This window comes from Salvelinus alpinus, chromosome 21, assembly GCF_045679555.1.
Source record: "Salvelinus alpinus chromosome 21, SLU_Salpinus.1, whole genome shotgun sequence".
NCBI classification, from domain to species: Eukaryota; Metazoa; Chordata; class Actinopteri; order Salmoniformes; family Salmonidae; genus Salvelinus; species Salvelinus alpinus.
In genome coordinates, this window is record NC_092106.1 from 26,545,802 (window position 1) to 26,569,752 (window position 23,951).

Genomic DNA, 23,951 nt, shown 5'->3' on the forward strand with positions numbered 1-23,951 from the left:
TAGCAAAAGAGTCAATGAAGTATGAGTTAATCGATGAATGAAGCTTGAATACTGGATGTGTGGATATTAGTGCATTAGGAATAAAGGTTGTTGATGGTCAAATGCATTACTGAAAGATTGGGCGGGAGAGTTTGTGATTCCAGTGTTACGTCTAGCCCCTATACTATAGCTCTTTACCAATAGGAAGCTGAGTCATTCTTCCACCAACCAGACAGACATAGCTATCATAGCTATTTAGACATGACATATTGCCATGACATAATATGTATTATTCCCCACACAATAGGCTTTATTTGTCATTACATTGTTATTACATTATTGATTATTTTCGTCTGCTTTGAACCACAATTGATGATCAATATGCCCATAATTATTAGAAATAGTATTATTGGGCACACTAGCCAACTAGTATAATTATTGTGCACATTATTAGCATATTATTACTATGTTTTACCATTATATTTATTTGTGTTGTTTTAATTCTTTTATTGCCTTATTATTTTAGAATATATTGCTATTTTTCACTTTTTCCCCTTTTTTGTGCTAATATTCCTCTCCTCTCCCCAGGGCCCGTTGAACACTGTTGAAGACCTCTCGACCCTCTCGGTTCTATGAACATGTTTCAGACCGTGCCTGACACTTCGTCTTACGTCAATGTAAGACAACATCTTCTCTTCGAGCAGGTCATTTTGCTGGACGGTCTGGGTTCTCCCTAATTTTCTATTCATGATGAGCCTTTGTGAATAATTAGCATCGTCTTGTCATTCTTTAAATAGCTATCGGTAAGCATACCATAGGCCTAATATGATAGGTATATTGAATAGGTATCCTATCAATTAAATCTTGTCACAATTGTCTCTCTCTATTCGGTTGTTGTTACCATGTTATAACCGTTATGCAAGAATAGGCCTGCATTCAAACATTTTATGGTAACCTACTGTATAATGGGATTATTTGCATTTGTCTGGACATCACGATTCATTTCATGTCTTTGCCTTCAGTGCGGGACCGTTATAGCACATTGTTATATTTGACATCATGCCGTTTTTTTCTCTCTCCGCCACAGTCTCAAAGAATGTAAACAAAGCAAATAGTAGACATCTGGTTTTCACGTTTAAAACTCTGTGCATTGAATCACGTGGTACAGCGTGGAATTCCTGCAACCTGACAATGTATAGGCCTTGGGACGATTTGTTGGAAACGAAATATGCATTCCCATTGTTAATCTTATAGCCTATATTAAACTGCACAATCCACGACATGCCATAACCTACGTTTAAGAAACTATCAGTGTAAGTGCAGTCGCCATGTATTATGGGAATGTATGCCTACCTGTCATTGACTGCTCACCATAACACATCAACATTTCCGTAGGCTATTATGGGAATCTGGCTGTTTTAAAATACTATAGGAAATGTGATGCCATGTCTTTCTGTCATAGATCATTCGTCGAAGACCAATTGCATATAGGCGGAGCCTGTATGCTTATGAAAATGAACATTTGTGCTTAGTCATGCCGTTCATAATATCTTTATACTCAAAATATTCCAAGAGTGACTTGTTATGCTTTGTCGACTTATTTTCCTTTGCATATAAGGGCTCTTTTCATACATCCATACCGTTTGTAGCGCTCTGCAGAAGGTTTCACTGGCCACACTGCTTGAGTTCTCTGAACAACTACCGATTTGTTTTGGGAGACTTGAACAGGAAGGAAGGAATGTTTGAGGAGAAAATATGCTTTGAAATGAGCCTTTCTGCTCCCTAAATAAGACAACAAGTCAATGACGGGGAAACAAATCCAGGAACCTGTGTAAAGTGTTCTCAGGTTAACCATTGAACGCTTACGATTGCTTAAACAACCCATATTGAACACAAAGTTCGTCCGGTCAATGAATATCACATTGCCCTCGTTTTAATCTAAACCTGCACTGAATTATGTTGCATTTGGGGGAAGATATTGATTGTTCAGAATGTGAACCAGGCACGTCTCGAGACAAATTTGTAAGAAATATTCTGCTTCGTGGTCTAGCATTGGTTTTGTTTGATTAAGGCCAGGCGAGACTCGAGCTCTCCAATAAAAATACATCTCAAATTAATTATGGCCCGGAGCAAGGGACCAGACCGTTCGGTCTCCGCTTTTTTTTCCAGAGTATTTTTACTTGGGCTTTATTTTTGCCCGAGAAAGAGAAGGAGCTTACCAGAACTCTCAAGTCTAATGAACAATCTTAAATGGCCGATACATGTCTATGTCTATGTAGTGGTTAGAATAATAGGTCGAAAACGTTTGTCACATAAATTAATTTATAGAAGTCACAACATTAGGCCTATGAATGAATATTTGTTCACGAATAATATAAACATATGCCTCTTTCAGTAGGCTAATAATCTTGCCTAATAATTCAAATGAAAACCTATAATAATAACGACATAATGATCACCGTCATAATTTAGCCTTGGATCATTTGGTAACATAATGGAGACGTTTAGGCCTATATCGGCTATTATTGAACATTTGTAAGCATGCGAAGTTGTGAAGTGCTATAAGTTCACGATGAGCATAAACTGAAACTAACCCAAGTGCTGTCCACCCACTTATTGTATTGTCCAATGGAGGTGCTATGGCTTCCCACAGCTCGTGGTAGGAAATGTCTGGCTGTCAGATTTCAGCGTCAAGTCAGATGTTCTGTGGTTCGCTGTATAAACCAACTTGCATCTGTTTATTGGCCTCCGAAAATATTTGTTACCACTCTCTTTGCATAAGCATGCACGTTCCGTGCGTAATGGAGTGAATAATTTGATTAGCTATAGCCTGCTCTTATTTAGTCTTTAGTTTGTTAGTGATTTGCCTCGGTTACTGTGGCTCTGTGACCAACTCAATCAATAGTGCTATGTGATTTCAGAATTTGGTCACATTATACCTGAAGTAACCTCAGGTGTCAACGAATCACATAAGATTTGTTTGCGTTTTACGGGGTATTAGGCATATTTGAAATAGGCCTACTTATATGGCCCATAAAATGACAGTAATTCACTATTAGGCCTACTAGCCAACAGTCTATTAAAAATAATAAACATTTATTATTTTCAAAACGCTAAGCCATACCAATGCCCTCTGCTATTGCAAACGGATGGAGGAAATCTATAATTACGCAATAACGCACGAGGATGTGTGGTATTGCGGAGTGCCTGGATACAGCCCTTTTTAGCCTTGGTATATTGGCCATATACCACAAACCTCCGAGGTGTATTATTGCTATTATAAACGGGTTACTAACCTAATTAGAGCAGTACAAGTAAATGTGTTGTCTTTCCCGTGATATACGGTCTGATATACCACGGCTGTCAGCCAATCAGCATTCAGTCCTCGAACCACCCAGTTTATAATGAATAGTATACCATGACATTCATTCGGCCTACTTTCTTTCGGCCTAAATCCAATACAAACCCAAAACAGGAATGTTGAATAAGAAAATGTAACGGCCACTAAATAGTTAAACAAGGTATCTCCCTTAATTACACGAGGCTGAATTGGCCTCAGGCAGGAGAAGCTTTGACCCCAAGCAGGATCCAGATGTGGTGGTATAGAGGGGGCCTCTCCCCCAACAGACCCCCAAGTCGAGAGCAGACAGGCCGGCCAGTCTGTCAGTCACAGCGTCGCAGGCTCCGTTTGGCCGCTCTGTGGCCTGGCCTCTCCCCCAGGCAGAGCCCATTGGTCTGGTCACGTTCAGGGCTGGCTCCATGTCTAGCATTGCGCTGAAATTGTGTCTGAATTGACAAGGACAATTTCCAAATGTAGAGGAAAATGGTTGGGGATGGGGACTGGAGATTTTTGTCCATGGGTCCAGTAGCCTAAGAAAGTATTTCAACTATAGCCTAGGTCTAATAATAATAATAATAACAACAACAACAATCAAAATAATATTAGAAGCCTATAATAATGTAATAACAATGTAGTAACATAACATGGGAGTAAGTACACTTCATCATTACTTTAACGAAAACCATACACATTTACTCATTAACTAAACTCCAAACTTCCGACGGGGTTCCCCTTAGCAATATTTGGAAATATACAATCCATTATCATTCCCTCCTGTGTTTGATGCAGACTCACACATGTAGAGCAGACCTTGATATTATGCCTCTGGGGCGCTGCGTGCTTGGGTTTTATTAGGAAAACTTCACAGAGGCTTGGAAGGCTATAACAAAGAGTAGTCTAGATCGCAACAACCCTTGCCACAGGTAGTTCAAGTTCGTAATCCTCTTGGTTTGATTTACAGTTCATTTCATCAGCACTCTCGAGGAAAACATCTGTCTGCTTTGAAAGTGAAACTCTATTTTATATATCCATCTCGCAGTGGAAACGTGAATATAAGAAGTTAATAGTGTTGGGAATGATTTGGGCTACAGTAAAATCAGAATTGTGGAAAAATGTTTCATGCATTGCTTTTACGCAATACATACGGAGATTATAAAACATAATGGAATCACATAACAGCCTATAGCGGTTAAAATGATAACTTTTTAATTGTAAAGTAAATGTAACATAATACTTGTATATCGATGGAATTGCTGAAACAAACTCATTCGCCAGTGTCTGTGACTTTTGGATATCAAAAATACACAAATGTAGCCTACAACAACATATGCATAACGCTGGCAACCATTCTATAAAAGTTTCCGAGTAAAAATATTAACAGGGGGGGTACACGCAATTGTTTTCCCTGCTTATCTCTTTGTGACAAGTATCCTGCTTTTTGGAACTACAATGAAGGCAGGGCTTGAAGTGACACACATAGCTTCCTTCTCGAAAGCGGTGACTTCCCTTCCCAAATGTAGAGAAAAAAACATCCGGTTAACTGTCTGTTTCTCTCTAAGATATATCGGGGGCTGGAATTAATTCAGGAGCGTGTCATGTTTGGAATATTGTTGGGGTCCGCTGAAAATTGCGCAAAATGGACGGAACTATTAAGGTAAGGGTGGAGGACGGGGTGTACGAGTTTGTGAGAGCTTTGCTTTTCGGAGTTGCGCCTCCTTTTAGCATGAGTTGCTATGTCTGTGAGTAGTAGCCTACAATTTTGGGCAATGAACGGCTTTTTATTTTGCTCCGAAATCGGTAAACCAGATGTCATTCTATTTTCCTCTTTATCCCGAAGTTTCCTTTTCCTTTAGGAAACTCTAAAAGTGAAAATAAGATTTGGTTGGATGCGAGTGCGTAGACTTACGTCTGGAATTAAAGTGCTTATTTTATTCAGTGAAAAGTATGTATTTATATAACAAAATGTAGGGCAATTATATTTCTCCAGTTGATATAGTGATGAGGAGGGATTAAGCAATATGTAGGCGATATATGGCTGTACTGTTAGATGAACGTGCGTTTCTTTGTCAAGTAATGTATGATGTGTCAAAGAAGTGGCTGCGCAATAGTGGTGGCACGGTGACCGGGGATCCTTTCCCAGTTCATGGTTCAAAACGTTAATGATGGTGTTTTGGTGGTTCATGTCGTTTATTATGCAGGATATACAAGGAAGTACAATCCGTGCGTAAAACCATAGATTTTATACGCATATTTTCGGTTGTAAAAAGAGTGTAGAACATTTGCCATTTTTAGTAGCCTTGTCAATGGCCAAAATGTAATTTGGAAATATCACGGGTTGATTGAGAAGCGAAAACTGCGCATCTCCTTGTAATTCACTATTAACAAAAGGCGCACATGCTTACCTGGGTATTCATGCTTATATCGAACACAAAAAGTAATTAATTATAGGGAGGGTGCATATTTTAGTTTTGAGGGACGGGTATTCAAGCGCGTTCTTCGGTTAGCCATGCAGCCTCCGGTATTGAAATTCCAGATGCATTGCCATGCAGATGTTTGATGGCTAGGTCGCTGCATTTCACACCACGGTATTGTGTCTTGAGTTTGAGTAGACATGGCCGGTTGTCCTGTAGACACGGCCGAGTTATTCTGCTCCTATTTCCAACGAACTGGACTATTATAATTGCCATGTACACGTATTGTCTGTCAGTGTGTTTTCTTTGCTGGTTGAAAAAAGCTGGTTTGTGTGGTTGAAGTGGCGGCTGGATGTGGTGTAAGTTTTTGAACAGTATAAGCGTTGACTGCACAGAAATGTTTAATTTATATTAAATCATTCTCACCCGACTGGTTTGTGATTGTTTAATACTCAAACATGCAAAATAGAAAAATGTAGCCCTTGTGAAATGATTGTTTATATTATCCTAAATGATCATGTATTGATGACAATACTATAACAACAATAATAACTCATTATTATAAATGTATCAGGACTGTGTATGTCTCTGTGTGTATATTTGATTGACTACTAACTGTATTCAGACTTTAGTCATCAAAGGGGGGGGGGGGTTATCGAGCCATGAGAGCTTCCTGTTTTACACAATCTGGTTTCCTGACAGGTTTCCCTTTCCTCCTCAAACAAAGGACAGGAATGCACCCTGAATCGCAACGATGCTGATGGGTGTGTGTGGACAACAAAATAGACCCGTGCAGTCTGGAAGTTTAAAAAAACGCGACGTGATGCATTTGCAGGCAGGCTGTTTGGCTGTAAAGCATCTGTGGTGGCCCAGGCACGTGGCAGCTTCCACTGTCAGTTTCCCAAGAAGAGTTTAGAAAGATCTGTTAGTTTATGAATGAGGGTGGTGAACAACATTACACTATTTTGAGATGATAATGGCACCATATGTACAATTAAATGATTGATATGTACAGTAAATAATTTAGAGAAAGCAAGACTTGGAGTGCGGTTATTATTGTTCCCTGAGAGAAAAAAATGGTAGGCTACTTGAATAGCCTACATGGGCAGGGTTGTTGGCACAAGATGTTGAGAAGAGACAAATGTAGATCAATTAACTGTATCTCTGTCCCACCCGTACCATAGGCCGTGTGTGTGTTCCACACTGATACAGAACACACATACCAAATAGACTCAGAGTGGTGTGTTAGACTGTTTGGAAGTGCATACATTCACACTATTTTTAAAACCTGTAATCTTGATCGGCACATGCCACTTGCCAATCATGGATTACATGGCAGGGGCTGATATGTCAGTGTAAATGTAATGTGCAACAGCCATAATAGCAGAGCTGCACATTCCCTCACTGCTCTCAACATATAATCCACAGCCCTGGCCAGCTGCTGTATAAACCACTCTGATAGGGTATATGGCTGCCAGACTGCCAGTGTCCAGCTACAGTATGATGGTTTGACTGATGAAATCACAGGTATGTCTGTCCAACTCTGACTGCGTTATCTGATGCTGTCTCACAGTATCATCCCTCCAGCCCTCCCAATGAATGGCCTCAAAAGCTGTCACCTTGGTCAGTTTGGAACCTTTGACACATCACAGACACATACAGTCAGTGTTAGTGAATGTACTTTGTAGCATTAGTATGCTGAAACGTACTGTACGTGAATATAATATGTGTGTTCTTCTGATTAGCGGTGAAGAGAGAAATCCCCGTCCCAAGATAGACATCTCAGGAAATGAGTACACAGGCTGTAAACAGCAGACTGGCCACTGTATGTATCACTGGAACTTCAGTCCCAGGGCAAACTCTGCTTCACTTTTTCACTTGTTAGGACTTATTGAAATGTAGCACTACTAGCCTTTTTTATCCATGTTTGCTATTTCATGAACAAAGCCCGACGTGTTTTGATGCGTACATACTTTGTTGTTCGACAGGGGAGGAACTGTGTGCTAATGGCACATCATTGTCTTGATCTAGTATGTTATCTTTGAACATATCTTTAATCCCCCAGGATTACAGATATCTCTGTCTAATCTGTGACATCAGATGCTATCAGATCAGATGTGTGTCAGACGTGAGCATAATCCTTGAAATGGCTTAACTTTAATGACTAGATCAGTTTGTCTCTATTGCTACTGCTTTGTTTCACTAAAATGATTCATTGACAGAGCTGAGGCAAGGCAGGCCTCACCAGCTCCTTATTTCATAGTAAACAGAGGGTTGAAAACTGATTTAGCTAAGAGGCTGCCCCAGTCTATACAGGCAGCCATTTACCTGTATATCTCATACATACTCTACATCTCTTTGGCTCTGTGTATAGGTTATTGTATGTCACATCATTGGAATAGCAAGTATTGTATTCCCATTAGCCCATATACATCTCTGACAATGATTGATCTGATATGTATTCCATGCATCAGTTACCAGGCATGAGACGGAACACGTGGACACAGACAGAGGAGTGTTCCAGTGGAGACGTTTGTTTTCTTTAATAAACGTACATTGCTCCAGCAGAGCTGTCAATGTAGAACTGACCACATCGCTGATCCAGTTGAGTCTTCAGCTGCCGTTCCTTCTCTGTGGAAGGAAAACTCAGACTAGATCTTGTTGTGTGTAGTAGTCATCCGAATTGTAGTCATGTTTGAAGTCATGGTAACATCAACAGGAAGCTGTAGTTGCTAAATAGGCCCAATTGCTCTATACACAAACCACTTAGGATGCCAGATTGTGATATGAGACATAACTGCACATAATTACTCTAAACAAAATGTATCTACAACAAGTGAGAGATTGAAGTTGTGAGATCACAGGTTCTCTCTGTTGTTCTAGAGGAGCCCCGCTATAACCTGCTCCTCCTCTGGCCTACAGGAGGCACTGTCAGTGGTGAGTGAAGACCAGTCCCTGTTCGAGCCTCCTTACGCTGCTGCTGCCCCTCTACCCAAAACAGACATGACTGCATCTGGCACACAGGACTACGTCCAGCCCCACAAAATCCACCCATTACCCCCTCAGCAAGAGTGGATTAACCAGCCAGTCCGAGTCAATGTCAAGACAGAGTATGACCAGATCAATGGATCCAGGTATGTTCAGCAGTATGCACAGTCCATCTCACTAGACTCCAGCTCGTATGTCTTGTCCCTGTATGTCTTCATCTCTGCTGATTAGAGTTGATGTTCCATAGATTAGTCTAGATTCAAAAGGACAGTTGATCATAACAATTGCTTGTGCACAGTTAAATACGATTTTTGGCCACCTGCAGAAAGTGACACTTACATTCCATTGGGCTCTCTAGCTCCACTCCATTGGCCCTGTGGTTGTCTATATTTCAAAACATTTTCATCTCCCTTTAATACACACTTTGAGACAATATAAAGATGTCTTGTCTCTCCCTGACACTGACACTGTGTGTCTGTGCAGCAGGGAGTCCCCAGTGGACTGCAGTGTGGGGGGTAAATGCAATAAGCTGGTGGGGGGCAACGACACATCTCAGATGAGTTACGGAAGCTACATGGACGAGAAGAATGCTCCGCCCCCTAACATGACTATCAATGAGAGGAGAGTCATCGTCCCCGCAGGTAACAATGACTTCTATGATACAAACCACGTGGTATTTCTTTATAATTAACAAAAATGTCATATTATTTTTATTTTATTTCTCATGTTATTAATTGTTCATAAACTAGACCTACAAGTTAAATGACTCTCCATTCTAGGCTGTGAGAAATGTTTATTTCTCAGTAGTGTTTCTTCATAGTCAGATGGCGGGCGTATAAACAGGCTCTCAATTGGCATTCATTTTCTGATGTCGTAGAAATGTTTTTATTAGCCCCAGATCTATTTAGCTGGGTCATGGGTGAAGGATCTTTGATGCTTTTGTTAGTAATGTTTTATCTTACTCATGGGAGCATGACTAAACACATAGAGGCAACAGAGGTCTGTTCAGTCAAAGAGCTCTTTACATTAACTAATTGATTCACATATTACATAGTGTTATTTATGAGGGATAAATGCTTTGGGAAACATTCTCTCTTTCAGTCTTGGAAGAGATTTATGGTACATCAGATATACTGTAGAATATATGCAGGTGTATGATTACATAGGCTACACAATCTGGGAAAGGATGGGTCACATAAATTAATTGAAAGATGGATGAATGAATAACTAGATAAATAAACAAGTGACAATAACAGATGAATACATTAGCCAATTTGGAAATAATTATTACACTAAAACTTGAATTGCATTCTCAATCACTGTGAAAAGAGTAGATTGTCCAGTGGTGTTTACATTACCTATGTCCCCTTGTCTTCCTCCAGATCCATCGCTGTGGTCTCAGGATCATGTCCGCCAGTGGCTGGAGTGGGCCATCAAGGAGTATGGCCTGCTGGAGATGGACACGGCCATGCTCCAAAACACAGACGGCAAGGAACTGTGTAAGATGAGCAAGGACGACTTCCTCCGACTCACCACCATGTACAACGCTGAAGTCCTGCTCTCTCATCTCAATTATCTCAGAGAAAGTAAGTTCTGGCAGCCATTTGAATTGATCTATACTGAACAAAAATATAAATGCAACATGTAAAGTGTTGGTCTCAGCTAAAATAAAAGAACACAGAAATGTTCCATACGCACAAAAACCTTATTTCTCCAAAATGTTGTGCTCAAATTTGTTTACATCCCTGTTAGTGAGCACTTCTTCTTTGCCAAGATAATCCATCCACCTGACAGGTGTGGCATATCAAGAAGATGATTAAACAGCATGATCATTACACAGGTGCACCTTGTGCTGGAGACAATAAAAGGCCACTCTAAAATGTGCAGTTTTGTCACACAACACAATGCCATAGATGTCTCAAGTTTTGAGGGAGCGTGCAATTGGCGTGCTGACTGCAGGAATGTCCACCAGAGCTGATGCCAGAGAATTTAATTTTAATTTCTCTACAATGTCGTTTTAGAGAATTTGGCAGGACGTTCAACCAGCCTCACAACCGCAGTCCACGTGTATGGCGTTGTGTGCGCGAGCGGTTTGCTGATGTCAACTTTGTGAACAGAGTGCCCGATGGTGGCGGTGGGATTATGCTATGGGCAGGCATAAGCTATGGACAATGAATTTTATCAATAGCAATTTGACTGCACAGAGATACTGTGATGAGATCTTGAGGGCCATTGTCGTGCCATTCATCCTCTGCCATCAACTCATGTTTCACCATGATAATGGACGGCCCCATGTCGCAAGAATCTGTATACAATTTCTGAAAGCTAAAATTGTCCCAGTTATTCCATGGCCTGCATACTCACCAGATATGTCACCCATTGAGCATGACATGTACGACGGCGTGTTCCAGTTCCCGCCAATATCCCGCAACTTCACACAGCCATTGATTAGGAGTTGGGCAACATTCCACAGGCCACACTCAAAAGCCTGATCAACTCTATGCGAAGGAGATGTGTCGTGCTGCATAAGGCAGATGTTGGTCACACCAGATACTGACTGTTTTTTTAAGGTATCTATCTGTGACCAACAGATGCATACCTGCATTCCCAGTCATATGAAATCCATAGATTCAATTAAATGATTTTCTTATATGAACTGTAACTCAGTTCATATAATTGTTGCATGTTGTGTTTATATGTTTGTTCAGTATATGTCTGATGGATCATAGAGGTGTAGACTTGTAGTTTCTTAGTGATCTTTCTTCTCAATGTCGCAACAAACAGTGATAAGATGACAAAACAGAAGTTCTCTGTCTCTTCCATTAGACAGTTTGTACTGCAGTCTCACATTGACATACTGTACATCCAGTCTCGTTCACCCGGGTATGTGAGAATGCCACAAAACGTGGTTTACCCGTTTGCAATGTTTTACATTGGTATTTTGCCTGGATTGGCTTTTCATAAAGAGTAGAGGAGGCTTAAATAGTACAGACATTTCAGTCTGTTTCTCAGCCCATCGCCCCTGTTTTTGGATGTCAACTGAGGGTAAGAATGCCAAACCAAGGGGAATAACATGACTCACTGTGTTTTGTCACCATAGTCATCATTTTACAGTCGCCAGACAATGATACAGCCTTACTGGAAACCTGGACCCCATTTCTCCAAAATGGTCACCCTGCAGGCCTTGGCACATACAGCCATTGCAGCCATGAGGACTTAAGAGTTTTTTCCCTGTAGATAACCATCATCTCTGGACTGTAACCCGCTCTCCCTCCACTTAGGCGTGCCTTATTCCACATATGCCACAGTAAGATGAAGCCCAGGTGCATTGCCTCAGGAATCACACGAGCAAGTGAGGTCTGTGTGTTCAGCAGAGCATAGGAAGTGTATCTGTAATATACAATGGAGGCAGCTTTGCTGATTAATTGGAAGGCCTTTTGTACATTACGACCTCGCATGTTTTGGCAGCGAGACACGGCTGTAAAGAAACAAGGTTTCTCTGCACCATAATGCAAATTCCATCTATACGCAAGATATCAGGAGGACAGGCAGCATCTGGCATAGCGTACAGATCATCTGGACTGTGTACCATTCTGTGCTGTGCTGTATAGTTCAGGTTTTATAGACATCCACTGCATTGTATGGAGTTGGTGGATGGCCATCACAAAACATACTAAGCCATAATGTTGGAGGCCATCCATAAAATCTGTTATTTCAGTAAACCAGTAAATATATCTCACCCTCTACTGTATGTATGACGGTTATCCTCTGCTGTTTGCACTGTACTGCAAGAATAGCAGCTGCGGCTGCAAAACTCCACCATTTGGGTGGAGCCCCAAATGGTTTACTAATGGTTTAACATTTCTCTTTAAAATTGTGATGGGTCTTGCTGTGATGTAATGGGAACTTAATTCCGTGGGTGTCAACAGTTTTCTCTGTGCTGTGCGTGGCGTCTGGGTCCAGGGAATGGGGATGGCTGCCGTGAGTATAACAGCCCCATTGTGTTACAATGCAGCATGGACTGGAGGCTCTGTGTGTCTGACTGACCACCACCGGGCCCTCTCTGCAGAGCAGTTTTCATTAGGAACGGTTGCTGCGGGACTTAGCCTGGCTTAGGCGTGCTGCACTGCATCTCCCCCCCCCCCCCCCCCCACAATTCCTTTGATTTAGTTGTTGTGTGTTTTGGAAACAGAAGAGATGTTTCGGAATCCTCCGCTCGGCCATTGAAATTGTTTTGGACCCCTTCCCAAGCCATGAGACAAATGCTCTCTCCTCGTCCCGTGCCTGGCTGACCAGTGGCAGGCCTTTTGAGAAATGAGCAGCACTATGGCATATATTGGGAGGGGGGCTCAGGTTGAGGTGGGAGGAACTGTGTTAGTAAAGGCACGACGTTGGAAGAGGGTGGAGAGCTTCCAGGGTTTATCCTGGAAACTGAAGCCGATCTCTTCCCCCCTGCAGCACAAACAAACATAATCACAGACAAGGAGCTAGCCCATCCAGAATGCAGACCACTGGCTTCACTCACAGGGAGAGCTGGAGCGGAGCCGAGCTCTCGGTTCAGACTCAGACACACATATAGAAGGAGAGGGAAAAGGAGAGGGAGAGGCCTGGAAGTGTTTAGTGATTACAGGCAGTCTGATGCCTCACCCTCTCCCATCCTCCCCCCTCCACACTCTTTCCAACCCGACGACGAGCTGGAATAATTTCATACACATCTGTGTACACCATGTGTGTTACTTTGGGGTCGGTTTATTGAAACTCTGATTAACATTCTTCAGTGTCATTAAGCTTGTTCACTGTAGGCCAGAAAAGGGCATGGACATTTCCCCTCCCTGCGGCTATAAGCTAACAGTAACATCACACACCTGTCTGATTACTCTTAGTCACACAGGGAGTAATATAATAAATGCACATGCCAGCAAGACATTCTGCACATATCTGAATCTCTGGCTCCAGCTGTGAACAGTAATAAGGGTGGTTGCCTGTGCATTATTTTGGCCCCATAGTTGGTCACTTATCCAGATTTTTATACGCGATGGCCGCCTTTTCTGCAATGTGCTTTCAATTTGGGGTGCAATTTGAGAATTTGTTCAAATTAGTCTGTCAGGGAGGGACTGCGGACTGTTTACTTTATTGCACCCATGTAGGTCGGTTTGATACCACATGTGCTGGAACAAACCAAGCACAGAACAGTGAAACCTCCATCAAGTAGAGACTGTATCCTCAGACACAGAGACAGGAGAAAGGGGGGAGAGAGAGAAAAAGAGAGAAAGAAAGAGTGGGAGTTTTTATTGAAGTGCGTGGAAATGGCCTGAAGTGGCTTTGATTGAGTGCCATAGGAGAATAGCTGCATTGCTTTCTTTCCCAGCTGTCCCTGCTCTGGTCTGGTCTGCTCTGTGTGGCTGACTGTGGCTGGATGGATTTACAGGAGGGAGTGGAGAAAGTGATAAGTTTGGGCTCCCAGCCTCCCAGGCTGCTTCTGCTCCTGATCCAGCCTCCAGCCACCCATGCTGCCTCTGCTCCTGTCCAGCCTCCAGCATCCCAGGTTGTGTCTGCTCCTGATCCAGCCTCCCAGGCTGCCTATGCTCCTGATCCAGCCTCCCGGGCTGCCTCTGCTCCTGATCCTACTGCTGCTGCTGGTGCAGAGTGGGGAAATTCTCAAGCCCTCAATAGTTTATGCAGACCATAAACATCTGGGCTGAAGGCTGCAGAGGAAAAGGTGGTCTGGAGTGCTCTCCTTTGCAGCCAGTCTCTCTCTCTCTTTCTCTCTCTTTAGGTTTTTATGGAGGTCTCCCTGCATTAGCTCTTTCTATTGGCAGATTAGCACTCCAGTGTAGGGGCTCAGAGGCCTGTCTGCCTGCCTCTGTTGTTAGCTGTTAGGTACCATTACACAGCACCTCTGGTTGGTTTGGATTGGACAGGGAACTGGGCTAATTAAGTCTAGTGAATGGGGTCTCCTAGGCCTCCTTTTAAGGGGCACTGGTCTCACCGCCCACGTGGGTGCCCCTCAGTTTGTTGATGGAGAAATGGGTATGTACATGTTTGAGGGGGTAGTATAGATTTTAGCTTGGTAGGATCAACAACAAGCCAGGACTCAGCAAAGGCCAATGACGTCTAACCATCTCACAGGGATGTCTGTCAATATTATGGTGTGTCAAGACGGAGGATTGAAGGACAGGGGGCATTTTAAAGAGTCATCATTCATTGAAAAGAAAGAAAATAAAACAATGCTCTTGGAGGTATTATGTAATAGAGGAACAGACTCTGGGCAGATGTTGCTTGGTTGGAGGAGGCTGAACATTAGCCAGTCATCCCACTGTGCAGTCAGATTACTGGGAAGTGTTTGTTTTTCAAGGGTGAAGAGCACGTCCAAATAAATAGGCGGTGTAGCCAAGCCTCCCTTGCCTAAAGTGTCAGTGTTGGCGTTCCCCATTTCTCTCTCTCTCTCTCTCTTCCTTATAATAGCGGTCCCAGTGTTCTCTTTTGGATCTGTTTTCTCTGGGGCGGCCCCCATGTGGAACGTAGTAGGGGAGGGGTTTACCCTACCCCTTTTTCTCTCTCTCTCTCTCTCTCTCTCTCTCTCTCTCTCTCTCTCTCTCTCTCTCTCTCTCTCTCTCTCTCTCTCTCTCTCTCCCTCTCCCTCTCCCTCTCCCTCTCCCTCTCCCTCTCCCTCCCTCTCCCTCTCTTTCTCTACTTCTCTTACTCTCCCTGAGGATGAGTCGGTGCCGTGTCTGCCCCGTGCGCTTACACTGAGAGTGTGGAATAATGTTTGTATGGGGAGCTGCGTTTGATTGCTGTGCAGGGACCCTATCTCACACAATGCTTCCCCTGTTCAGCGGCCCCAGGTCCAAATCAGGACCAGAGCCTTGGGGTGGGGTGGGCTGGGGTGGAGTGGGAATGGGGTGGGGGTTAGAATTTGTGTGTAGAGCCCCCCTCCACCAGCCCCCCTAATAACAGCCCCCAGATCTGCCTTGCTGTGGGCCCTCTCATTCCCCTACACCCTCCAAAATGAGCTAAGGCACGCCACTCCAAGGCTTCCCAAGCTGTAGCCTATACTGTTATTCATCTCTCCATCTCCTCCTGCCCATTCAGAAAAGCTCCTAGAGTTCCTTCCTAACTAGCAACTCCCCATAGTAGTAGTCTTTGTATTCAATCTTACACTCTCCATAGCAGTAGTAGCACTGGTGTTTTCCCAGTGCATTTTTGGTCTGTTTTTCCTCTCTGATTTATGCAGCTAAAATGAAGAGAGCGTTTTGGTGCTGCTTGTGTCAGCAGAGGAATGCAGACAGTTCTGCTCTATAAGGTGAAATGAAAAGCAATCATGCTATTATACATACTATAGTCTTGGTTTCTGGACTTTAATAGTCAGGAGGTTTTTGGTGGAATTGTTGACTCAGCACAGCGTTCCGAGTTTAAAGGATTACATATTAAAATATTGCTAGGTCGATTCTTTATGGGCAATTTTTAAGTATAATTTTAAGAGGCATCTCAAATGAAAGGAAATTGAGATCTACTTACAGAAATCAATGATCTTCTTACTGCCACCCTCTGGGTATTGGCCAGTGTTACTACTCACTGCTAACCGTTGTACACTGAGTGTACAAAACATTAGGAACACATTCCTAATATTGAGTTGAATCCAATGCTTCCCACATTTGTGTAAAGTTAGCTTGATATCCTTTGGGTGGTGGACCATTCTTGATATACCCTTCGTGGAAACGGTTGAGCATGAAAACCCCAGCAGCATTGACGTTCTTGACACACTCAAACCGGTGCGCCTGAAACCTACTACCATACCCTGTTCAAAGGCACTTAAATATTTTGTCTTGCCCATTCACCCTCTGAATGGCACACATACACAATCCATGTCTCAAATGTCTCAAGGCTTAAAAATCGTTCTTTAACCTCTCTCCTCGCCTTCATACATTGATTGAAGTGGACTTAACAGGTGACATCAATAAGGGATCATAACTTTCACCTGGATTCACCTGGTCAGTCTATGTCATGGAAAGAGCATGTGTTCCTAATGTTTTATACACTCAGTGTATAATGAATAATGAATCATTAAAATGAATTACTTGAATTAGTATACTATACTGTATAACCTATTAGCCAGTATTTTTTATTAATCATGCCCTATGCACAGATAACTGTGAACTTTAAAATCATACTGCTCTGACGTTGTGCCTATCTGGCATGTTGCAGGTAGCTCATCATTATCCTACAACACTCCATCTCACATGGATCAGTCTCCAAGCCTGGCTGCCAAAGAAGGTAGGACAGCATTATCTTCCAAAATCTTACTGCTAACTTTAAATATGGGCAACTGTTTTCTATTTCAGAGGTGTTTTTATAGGGGACTATGTTTCCTGTATCGAAGAGAGCCAGGTATATGTTGAGAGAGATAAAGGACAGAAAGAGTGTTCTCATTTAGCATGATCATTTAGCCAAAACAATAGAGCCACGGCATGCTCCTCTCTGTCTGCTGCCACAGAGGCAGCAGCTGCCCCGAGACCCAGGTCCTGGCAGCACCAGGCAGAGACGCAGTTATTAACAGGTGAATCTTTTGGACAGGGGAATAATACCAGGCATCGCTACCCCAGGCTGTGCTATTCATGGCCTACCTGCACATGGGGGAAAGTGAGTGCCACCTCAGAATGGAAGGGAATTAGCAAGACAAAAGGCACGCCGTGGCTAAACTCACTATCCACAGGAGGAGATAAAGCAGGATAGGGTGGGGGGCTCAGGGAGATAGAACGTCTAAGGTCATTTTTGTGGAGGGGTGTATTTAAAGGACAGGTGGTTCAGCCACAATGCAAACAGAGAGAAGGAGACAGAAAGGGAGATGAGTTGTTTTTGTTTTCACAACTTTGACTCAATCAAGGAGGGAACATGTGTTGGTGGGGAGGAAAGGTTTTAGGAGGGATTTGTATTTGTGCGGGTTTGGGAGCGGTGTAGGTCACTGTTCAGTGTTTTAATGTGTAGATTAGCATTCTGTGTTTGGTGTTTATGAGGCTTGTTCATTCTTTCCGAACAGGTCGCTGCAAGACAGTTTTTTTTGCAGACAGCTAAAATGTGAACTTATTGTTCCTAAAAACCTCTGAATCTATTTAAAAAACCCATAACAGTCTAAGCCATGTCTGGGGGGGGGGGTTCTACTAAGCTATATGGAATTGCTTGTTTTAAGAAGGTCATACCAAGGACCATGTGGCTATTTGATTTTGAATTGGAATACCCCTTGAAGTATAAAAAAAGCCCATACAAACGCATTGAACAACAGATTCACAACAGTCCCAAAATAAATATCTAAAGGAAGTTTGTTCTGAAGTGTGTGTCCTATATCTGAGAGATATAAACCCTGATTCTTGGAACTAAACAGTCTCCATATAGACTTCCATACATTTTTTCAACTGGCACCGGGGGACCTTCAGATGAGTTTTGTGAGGCCTGTGGACGTACTAGAGCAAAACAACCGACATGTACTATGGGTGTTCGTCAGAGTCATAATACTTGGCTATATACTTGGCTATATACACAGGGTACCAGTACCGAGTCGATGTGGTAATTGAGGCAGATATGTTCATACTGTATAACTAGGAATAAAGTGGCAGATAGTAAACAGTAGCAGCAGCGTATGATGAGTCAAAAAAGTTAGTCCAAAAAGGGTCAATGCAGGTAGTCCAGGCAGCTATTTGGTTAACTATTTAATGAACTATTTAGCTGTCTTATGGTTTGGGGGTAGAAGCTGTTCAGGGTCCCGTTGGTTCCAGACTTGGTGCGTCAGACCCGCCTAAGCCTATATTAGTGTCTGTGAAATGAGGTACATATCCTTTACATGTGGACCGTGAAGTCACCACCACATACAGTACATGAGAACAGGCTGCAATAACAGTGATATCCTGGCTCACAGGAAAAGGGTGTATCTAGGTAGGGAGAGAGGAAGAGACTAATAAATGTTTAACACACCCCTCCAGTCCACCGCTGAGCTGCACTGTTCTGTTCCCTCTAGTACCCCGCTGAGCTACACTGTTCTGTTCCCTCTAGTACCCCGCTGAGCTACACTGTTCTGTTCCCTCCAGTCCACCGCTGAGCTGCACTGTTCTGTTCCCTCTAGTACCCCGCTGAGCTACACTGTTCTGTTCCCTCTAGTACCCCGCTGAGCTACACTGTTCTGTTCCCTCCAGTCCACCGCTGAGCTGCACTGTTCTGTTCCCTCTAGTACCCCGCTGAGCTACACTGTTCTGTTCCCTCTAGTACCCCGCTAAGCTACACTGTTCTGTTCCCTCCAGTCCACCGCTGAGCTGCACTGTTCTGTTCCCTCTAGTACCCCGCTGAGCTACACTGTTCTGTTCCCTCTAGTACCCCGCTGAGCTACACTGTTCTGTTCCCTCCAGTCCACCGCTGAGCTACACTGTTCTGTTCCCTCTAGTACCCCGCTGAGCTACACTGTTCTGTTCCCTCCAGTCCACCGCTGAGCTGCACTGTTCTGTTCCCTCTAGTACCCCGCTGAGCTACACTGTTCTGTTCCCTCCAGTCCACCGCTGAGCTGCACTGTTCTGTTCCCTCTAGTACCCCGCTGAGCTGCACTGTTCTGTTCCCTCCAGTCCACCGCTGAGCTACACTGTTCTGTTCCCTCCAGTCCACCACTGAGCTACACTGTTCTGTTCCCTCTAGTCCACCGCTAAGCTACACTGTTCTGTTCCCTCTAGTCCACCGCTGAGCTACACTGTTCTGTTCCCTCTAGTCCACCGCTGAGCTACACTGTTCTGTTCCACCGCTGAGCTACACTGTTCTATTCCACCGCTGAGCTACACTGTTCTATTCCCTCTAGTACCCCGCTGAGCTACACTGTTCTGTTCCCTCTAGTCCACCGCTGAGCTATACTGTTCTGTTCCCTCTAGTCCACCGCTGAGCTACACTGTTCTGTTCCCTCTAGTCCACCGCTGAGCTACACTGTTCTATTCCACCACTGAGCTATGCTGTTCTATTCCACCAATGAGCTTCACTGTTCTATTTCACCACTGAGCTTCACTGTTCTATTCCACCACTGAGCTATGCTGTTCTATTCCACCACTGAGCTATGCTGTTCTATTCCACCACTGAGCTTCACTGTTCTATTCCACCACTGAGCTATGCTGTTCTATTTCACCACTGAGCTATGCTGTTCTATTCCACCGCTGAGTTTCACTGTTCTATTCCACCACTGAGCTATGCTGTTCTATTCCACCACTGAGCTATACTGTTCTATTCCACCACTGAGCTATACTGTTCTATTCCACCACTGAGCTATGCTGTTCTATTCCACCACTGAGCTTCACTGTTCTATTCCACCGCTGAGCTTCACTGTTCTATTCCACCGCTGAGCTTCACTGTTCTATTCCACCACTGAGCTTCACTGTTCTATTCCACCACTGAGCTTCACTGTTCTATTCCACCGCTGAGCTTCACTGTTCTATTCCACCGCTGAGCTTCACTGTTCTATTCCACCACTGAGCTTCACTGTTCTATTCCACCGCTGAGCGTCACTGTTCTATTCCACCGCTGAGCGTCACTGTTCTATTCCACCACTGAGCTTCACTGTTCTATTCCACCGCTGAGCGTCACTGTTCTATTCCACCGCTGAGCGTCACTGTTCTATTCCACCGCTGAGCGTCACTGTTCTATTCCACCGCTGAGCTTCACTGTTCTATTCCACCGCTGAGCTTCACCGTTCTCACCCTGGTTCATACCATCAGGCCAATGGGCATGCTCGATGAGATTTTTATTTTATTTTGGGAGTTTTAGACAATAGACATAGACAAACAACAATAGACATGCTCAATAAGATTCTGCAGTGTCACCTCTGCCCGATTCTTCCTGGTTGTCAGTGGCAGGTATTCTGAATGGCAGACCTAGCAGGTGATCTCCCCTCAACACCATTTCCCCAACACACAGAAGTGATTTCTATTATGGGCTACCATAATAACAGTGCTCCTTTTGCTTCAAGAAATGCCAGCATTGAGACTTTTATCAACTTTCTATCGCCAGATGTTCACAGTCATATTGCCTGTAGAAAAGGGTCACATACCATCTCAGCTCTCTCAGGGTATAGTAAGCACCGTTATTCAGCAGGAGACCTCCAAATCTTTTCCAGACTGTCTGGTGTAAAAAGCTAGGTTATGAATAAAAGTTAGCAAATAAAACATGGAATGCAGCAGCCATGAAAAGTGTGTGTGTGTGTTCATGTGTTTGCTTGCATGTGTGTTGAGCTAAAGGGTACAGGGAGATAGTTTGGAGATTCAGTGATTTACCACATGGCTCCTCAGTGTTCACAGAGAGGGAAGCTTTAGAGATTGATGGGCTATTCTTTGTCTTTTATCTTTCCCTCTATGGCCTCCCAAGTGGAGGACTGCTGATTTACATTGGTTGTACAGTATAGCCAGGCATACATACAGTACTCTATTCATTGTATGTCCATTGTGTATGCTAAAGATTGGCATCTGCCTCTTCCTCAAATACCTATTTTCTTTTCTCACACAGATGGCTTTTAAAACACCTGTATACAGTATAAAAACCCTGCTCTGTCTGAGTCTGTGTCTTTGGCTGAGACTGTGGGTTAAAAGTGGTCCATGACTAGACTTCTCTCTCGCTGGTTCTCAGCCCTTGTTTTGAATAGCTGGTCTGCAGTCAAGTCTCCCAGGACGAGTGAGTGTTGCACCACACCCCAGCCCAGAGTGGAAACTGGCTCCACTCAGAGAGAGCCTGGAAAAAGAGGGAGAGGGACTCCGATGTGCCATACTTCTGGGGTGTCTGTTGAGTTTGCATGGCTGACTGTGTTCCTGACCTGCTGTGCTCATCTGGACTCTGGTCGTCCTTCCCAGTCTGTCTGCCTGGCTGCCCACTCTCCTCTCCTCTCCCCACCTCTCCTCTCCTCCTCTTGGCTCCTCATCTCTCCTCTCCTCTCATCTCCTCTGCTGAATGGTGCTCCACTTACGTCTCATGTCCACCCCTGCCCCTCTGGTCTGACTCAGACCCTAATCGAATAAGGTATAGGAACTTCCCCACTGTCTATAGCGGTGAACCCTTAATATGAGGATATTGCAGGGATGTGACCCTCTCTCATGTCAAAAGAGCCGAGCGTAGTCTATCCAACCACCTCCTCCACTCTTCATCAGACAGTGGCGGGATACAACGCCATTGTTTTCTTTTCACATTCCAATGTTGTGTTTCGTCTGCCTGGGTCTCTTGGTTCTCTCTCTCTCTCTCTCTCTCTCTCTCTCTCTCTCTCTCTCTCACCCCTTCTGTTTGTGACACTTCTTTTGGAAGGAGGTAGCCCCTGTATGTTTTTTTTCACAGAGGGGGGGGGGGGGGGGGGGGCAGTAAAACAAAGAGGGGTTGTCTGCAGGCGAGGCAGGCAGGAAACACAACTCTCTTAGGACTCTCCCTCCTCCAGTCGTTGCTCCTAGACTATCCCACCAGCCCACTGCAGCATGGACCTGACCGCCTCTGCTGAGACCCCGACTGTTATTCTCTCTCTCTCTCAATTCAATTAAGGGCTTTATTGGCATGGGAAACATATGTTAACATTGCCAAAGCAAGTGAACTGGATAATAAACAAAAGTTAAATAAACAATAAAAATGAACAGTAAACATTACACTCAGAAAAGTTCCAAAAGAATAAAGACATTACAAATGTCATATTATGTGCAAATAGTTACATTACAAAAGGGAAAATAAATAAACATAAATATAGGTTGTTTTTACAATGGTGTTTGTTCTTCACTGGTTGCCCTTTTCTTGTGGAAACAGGTCACACATCTTGCTGCTGTGATGGCAAACTGTGGTATTTCATCCAATACTTTTATAAAGCACAAACACACATGAGTAAAAGGAAATAAGTTTAAATAACATCCTGTGAAAGTGTTCCGAGATGTGATTAAATGCGAAATGTTTTCCAATTTTCATTATAGATTTATAATTTATGAGAGACAATAAAACACTTTCTAGTGATATTGCCTTCTAGAAAGCCAGAGTGTTTTTTTCTATTACAGCTTTGAATCAAGTTTGTGGTTGAGAAGTACTCAACACTAAAGTGGACGTGCATTTTGATTTATTCAATGTTGGTTGAAGTAAACCAGTGGAAACTCTGCATTTCCAAATGTTTGTTATATAAGATTAGCATGCTTCTGACCAGTAGAGGGCAGTGTTGGATAATGTTTAGAGAAGCCATGACATGGATCTCAACCAGTTCTAGATGCTGAGGTCACTGATGAGTCAGAGGGAGCCACATTATGGGGTGTTGGAAGGTTAGTTGTGTCAAGACCTCCTGTAAAAGACGGGTGTCTGCATCACCACTGTGAAGCATGTTATGTTCTAGCTGTCACATTGGCTGTATATGTAACGTGACACACACCCACACACACACTACGATCTAGAATCTTACGTCTTCACGTTAGACACCTGCTGTGTCTTGCTGATGTTGAACTCAGCAGGGCCTTATATGATCACCACTTATGTAACCAAGCGTAAAAACACTGGTGACATGACAATTTTAACATTAAAAGATTTTTATAGTCATTATAATGTATGACATTACATCGGTTATATTTCATATTAGTAGGACATTATATCAGCTATATGTCATGTTAGTAGGACATTATATCAGCTATATGTCATATTAGTAGTACATTATATTAGCTATATGTCATATTAGTAGGACATTATATCAGCTATATGTCATATTAGTAGTACATTATATCAGCTATATGTCATATTAGTAGGACATTATATCAGCTATATTTCATATTAGTAGTACATTATATCAGCTATATGTCATATTAGTAGGACATTATATCAGCTATATGTCATATTAGTAGTACATTAGATCAGCTATATGTCATATTAGTAGGACATTATATCAGCTATATGTCATATTAGTAGTACATTATATCAGCTATATGTCATATTAGTAGGACATTATATCAGCTATATGTCATATTAGTAGTACATTATATCAGCTATATGTCATATTAGTAGTACATTATATCAGCTATATGTCATATTAGTAGTACATTATATCAGCTATATGTCATATTAGTAGGACATTATATCAGCTATATGTCATATTAGTAGTACATTATATCAGCTATATGTCATATTAGTAGGACATTATATCAGCTATATGTCATATTAGTAGGACATTATATCAGCTATATGTCATATTAGTAGTACATTATATCAGCTATATGTCATAT

The 23,951-nt window shown here is 43.0% G+C and overlaps 1 protein-coding gene across 13 annotated transcripts in view; it reads left to right on the top strand.

Annotated features, from left to right (window-relative positions):
* Positions 1–23,951, top strand: part of LOC139548140 (Friend leukemia integration 1 transcription factor-like) — a 59,173-nt gene that overhangs the window by 29,780 nt on the left and 5,442 nt on the right. For 5 of the 13 annotated variants that reach the window (XM_071357559.1, XM_071357561.1, XM_071357562.1 and 2 more), the window contains 5 exons: positions 568–656; positions 8,653–8,864; positions 9,202–9,359; positions 10,101–10,304; positions 16,924–16,992. In XM_071357559.1, coding sequence (XP_071213660.1) covers positions 612–656; positions 8,653–8,864; positions 9,202–9,359; positions 10,101–10,304; positions 16,924–16,992 — 688 coding nt within the window. In that variant the 5' untranslated portion in view covers positions 568–611. The other 8 variants (XM_071357569.1, XM_071357570.1, XM_071357564.1 and 5 more) reach the window with 8 other exon arrangements.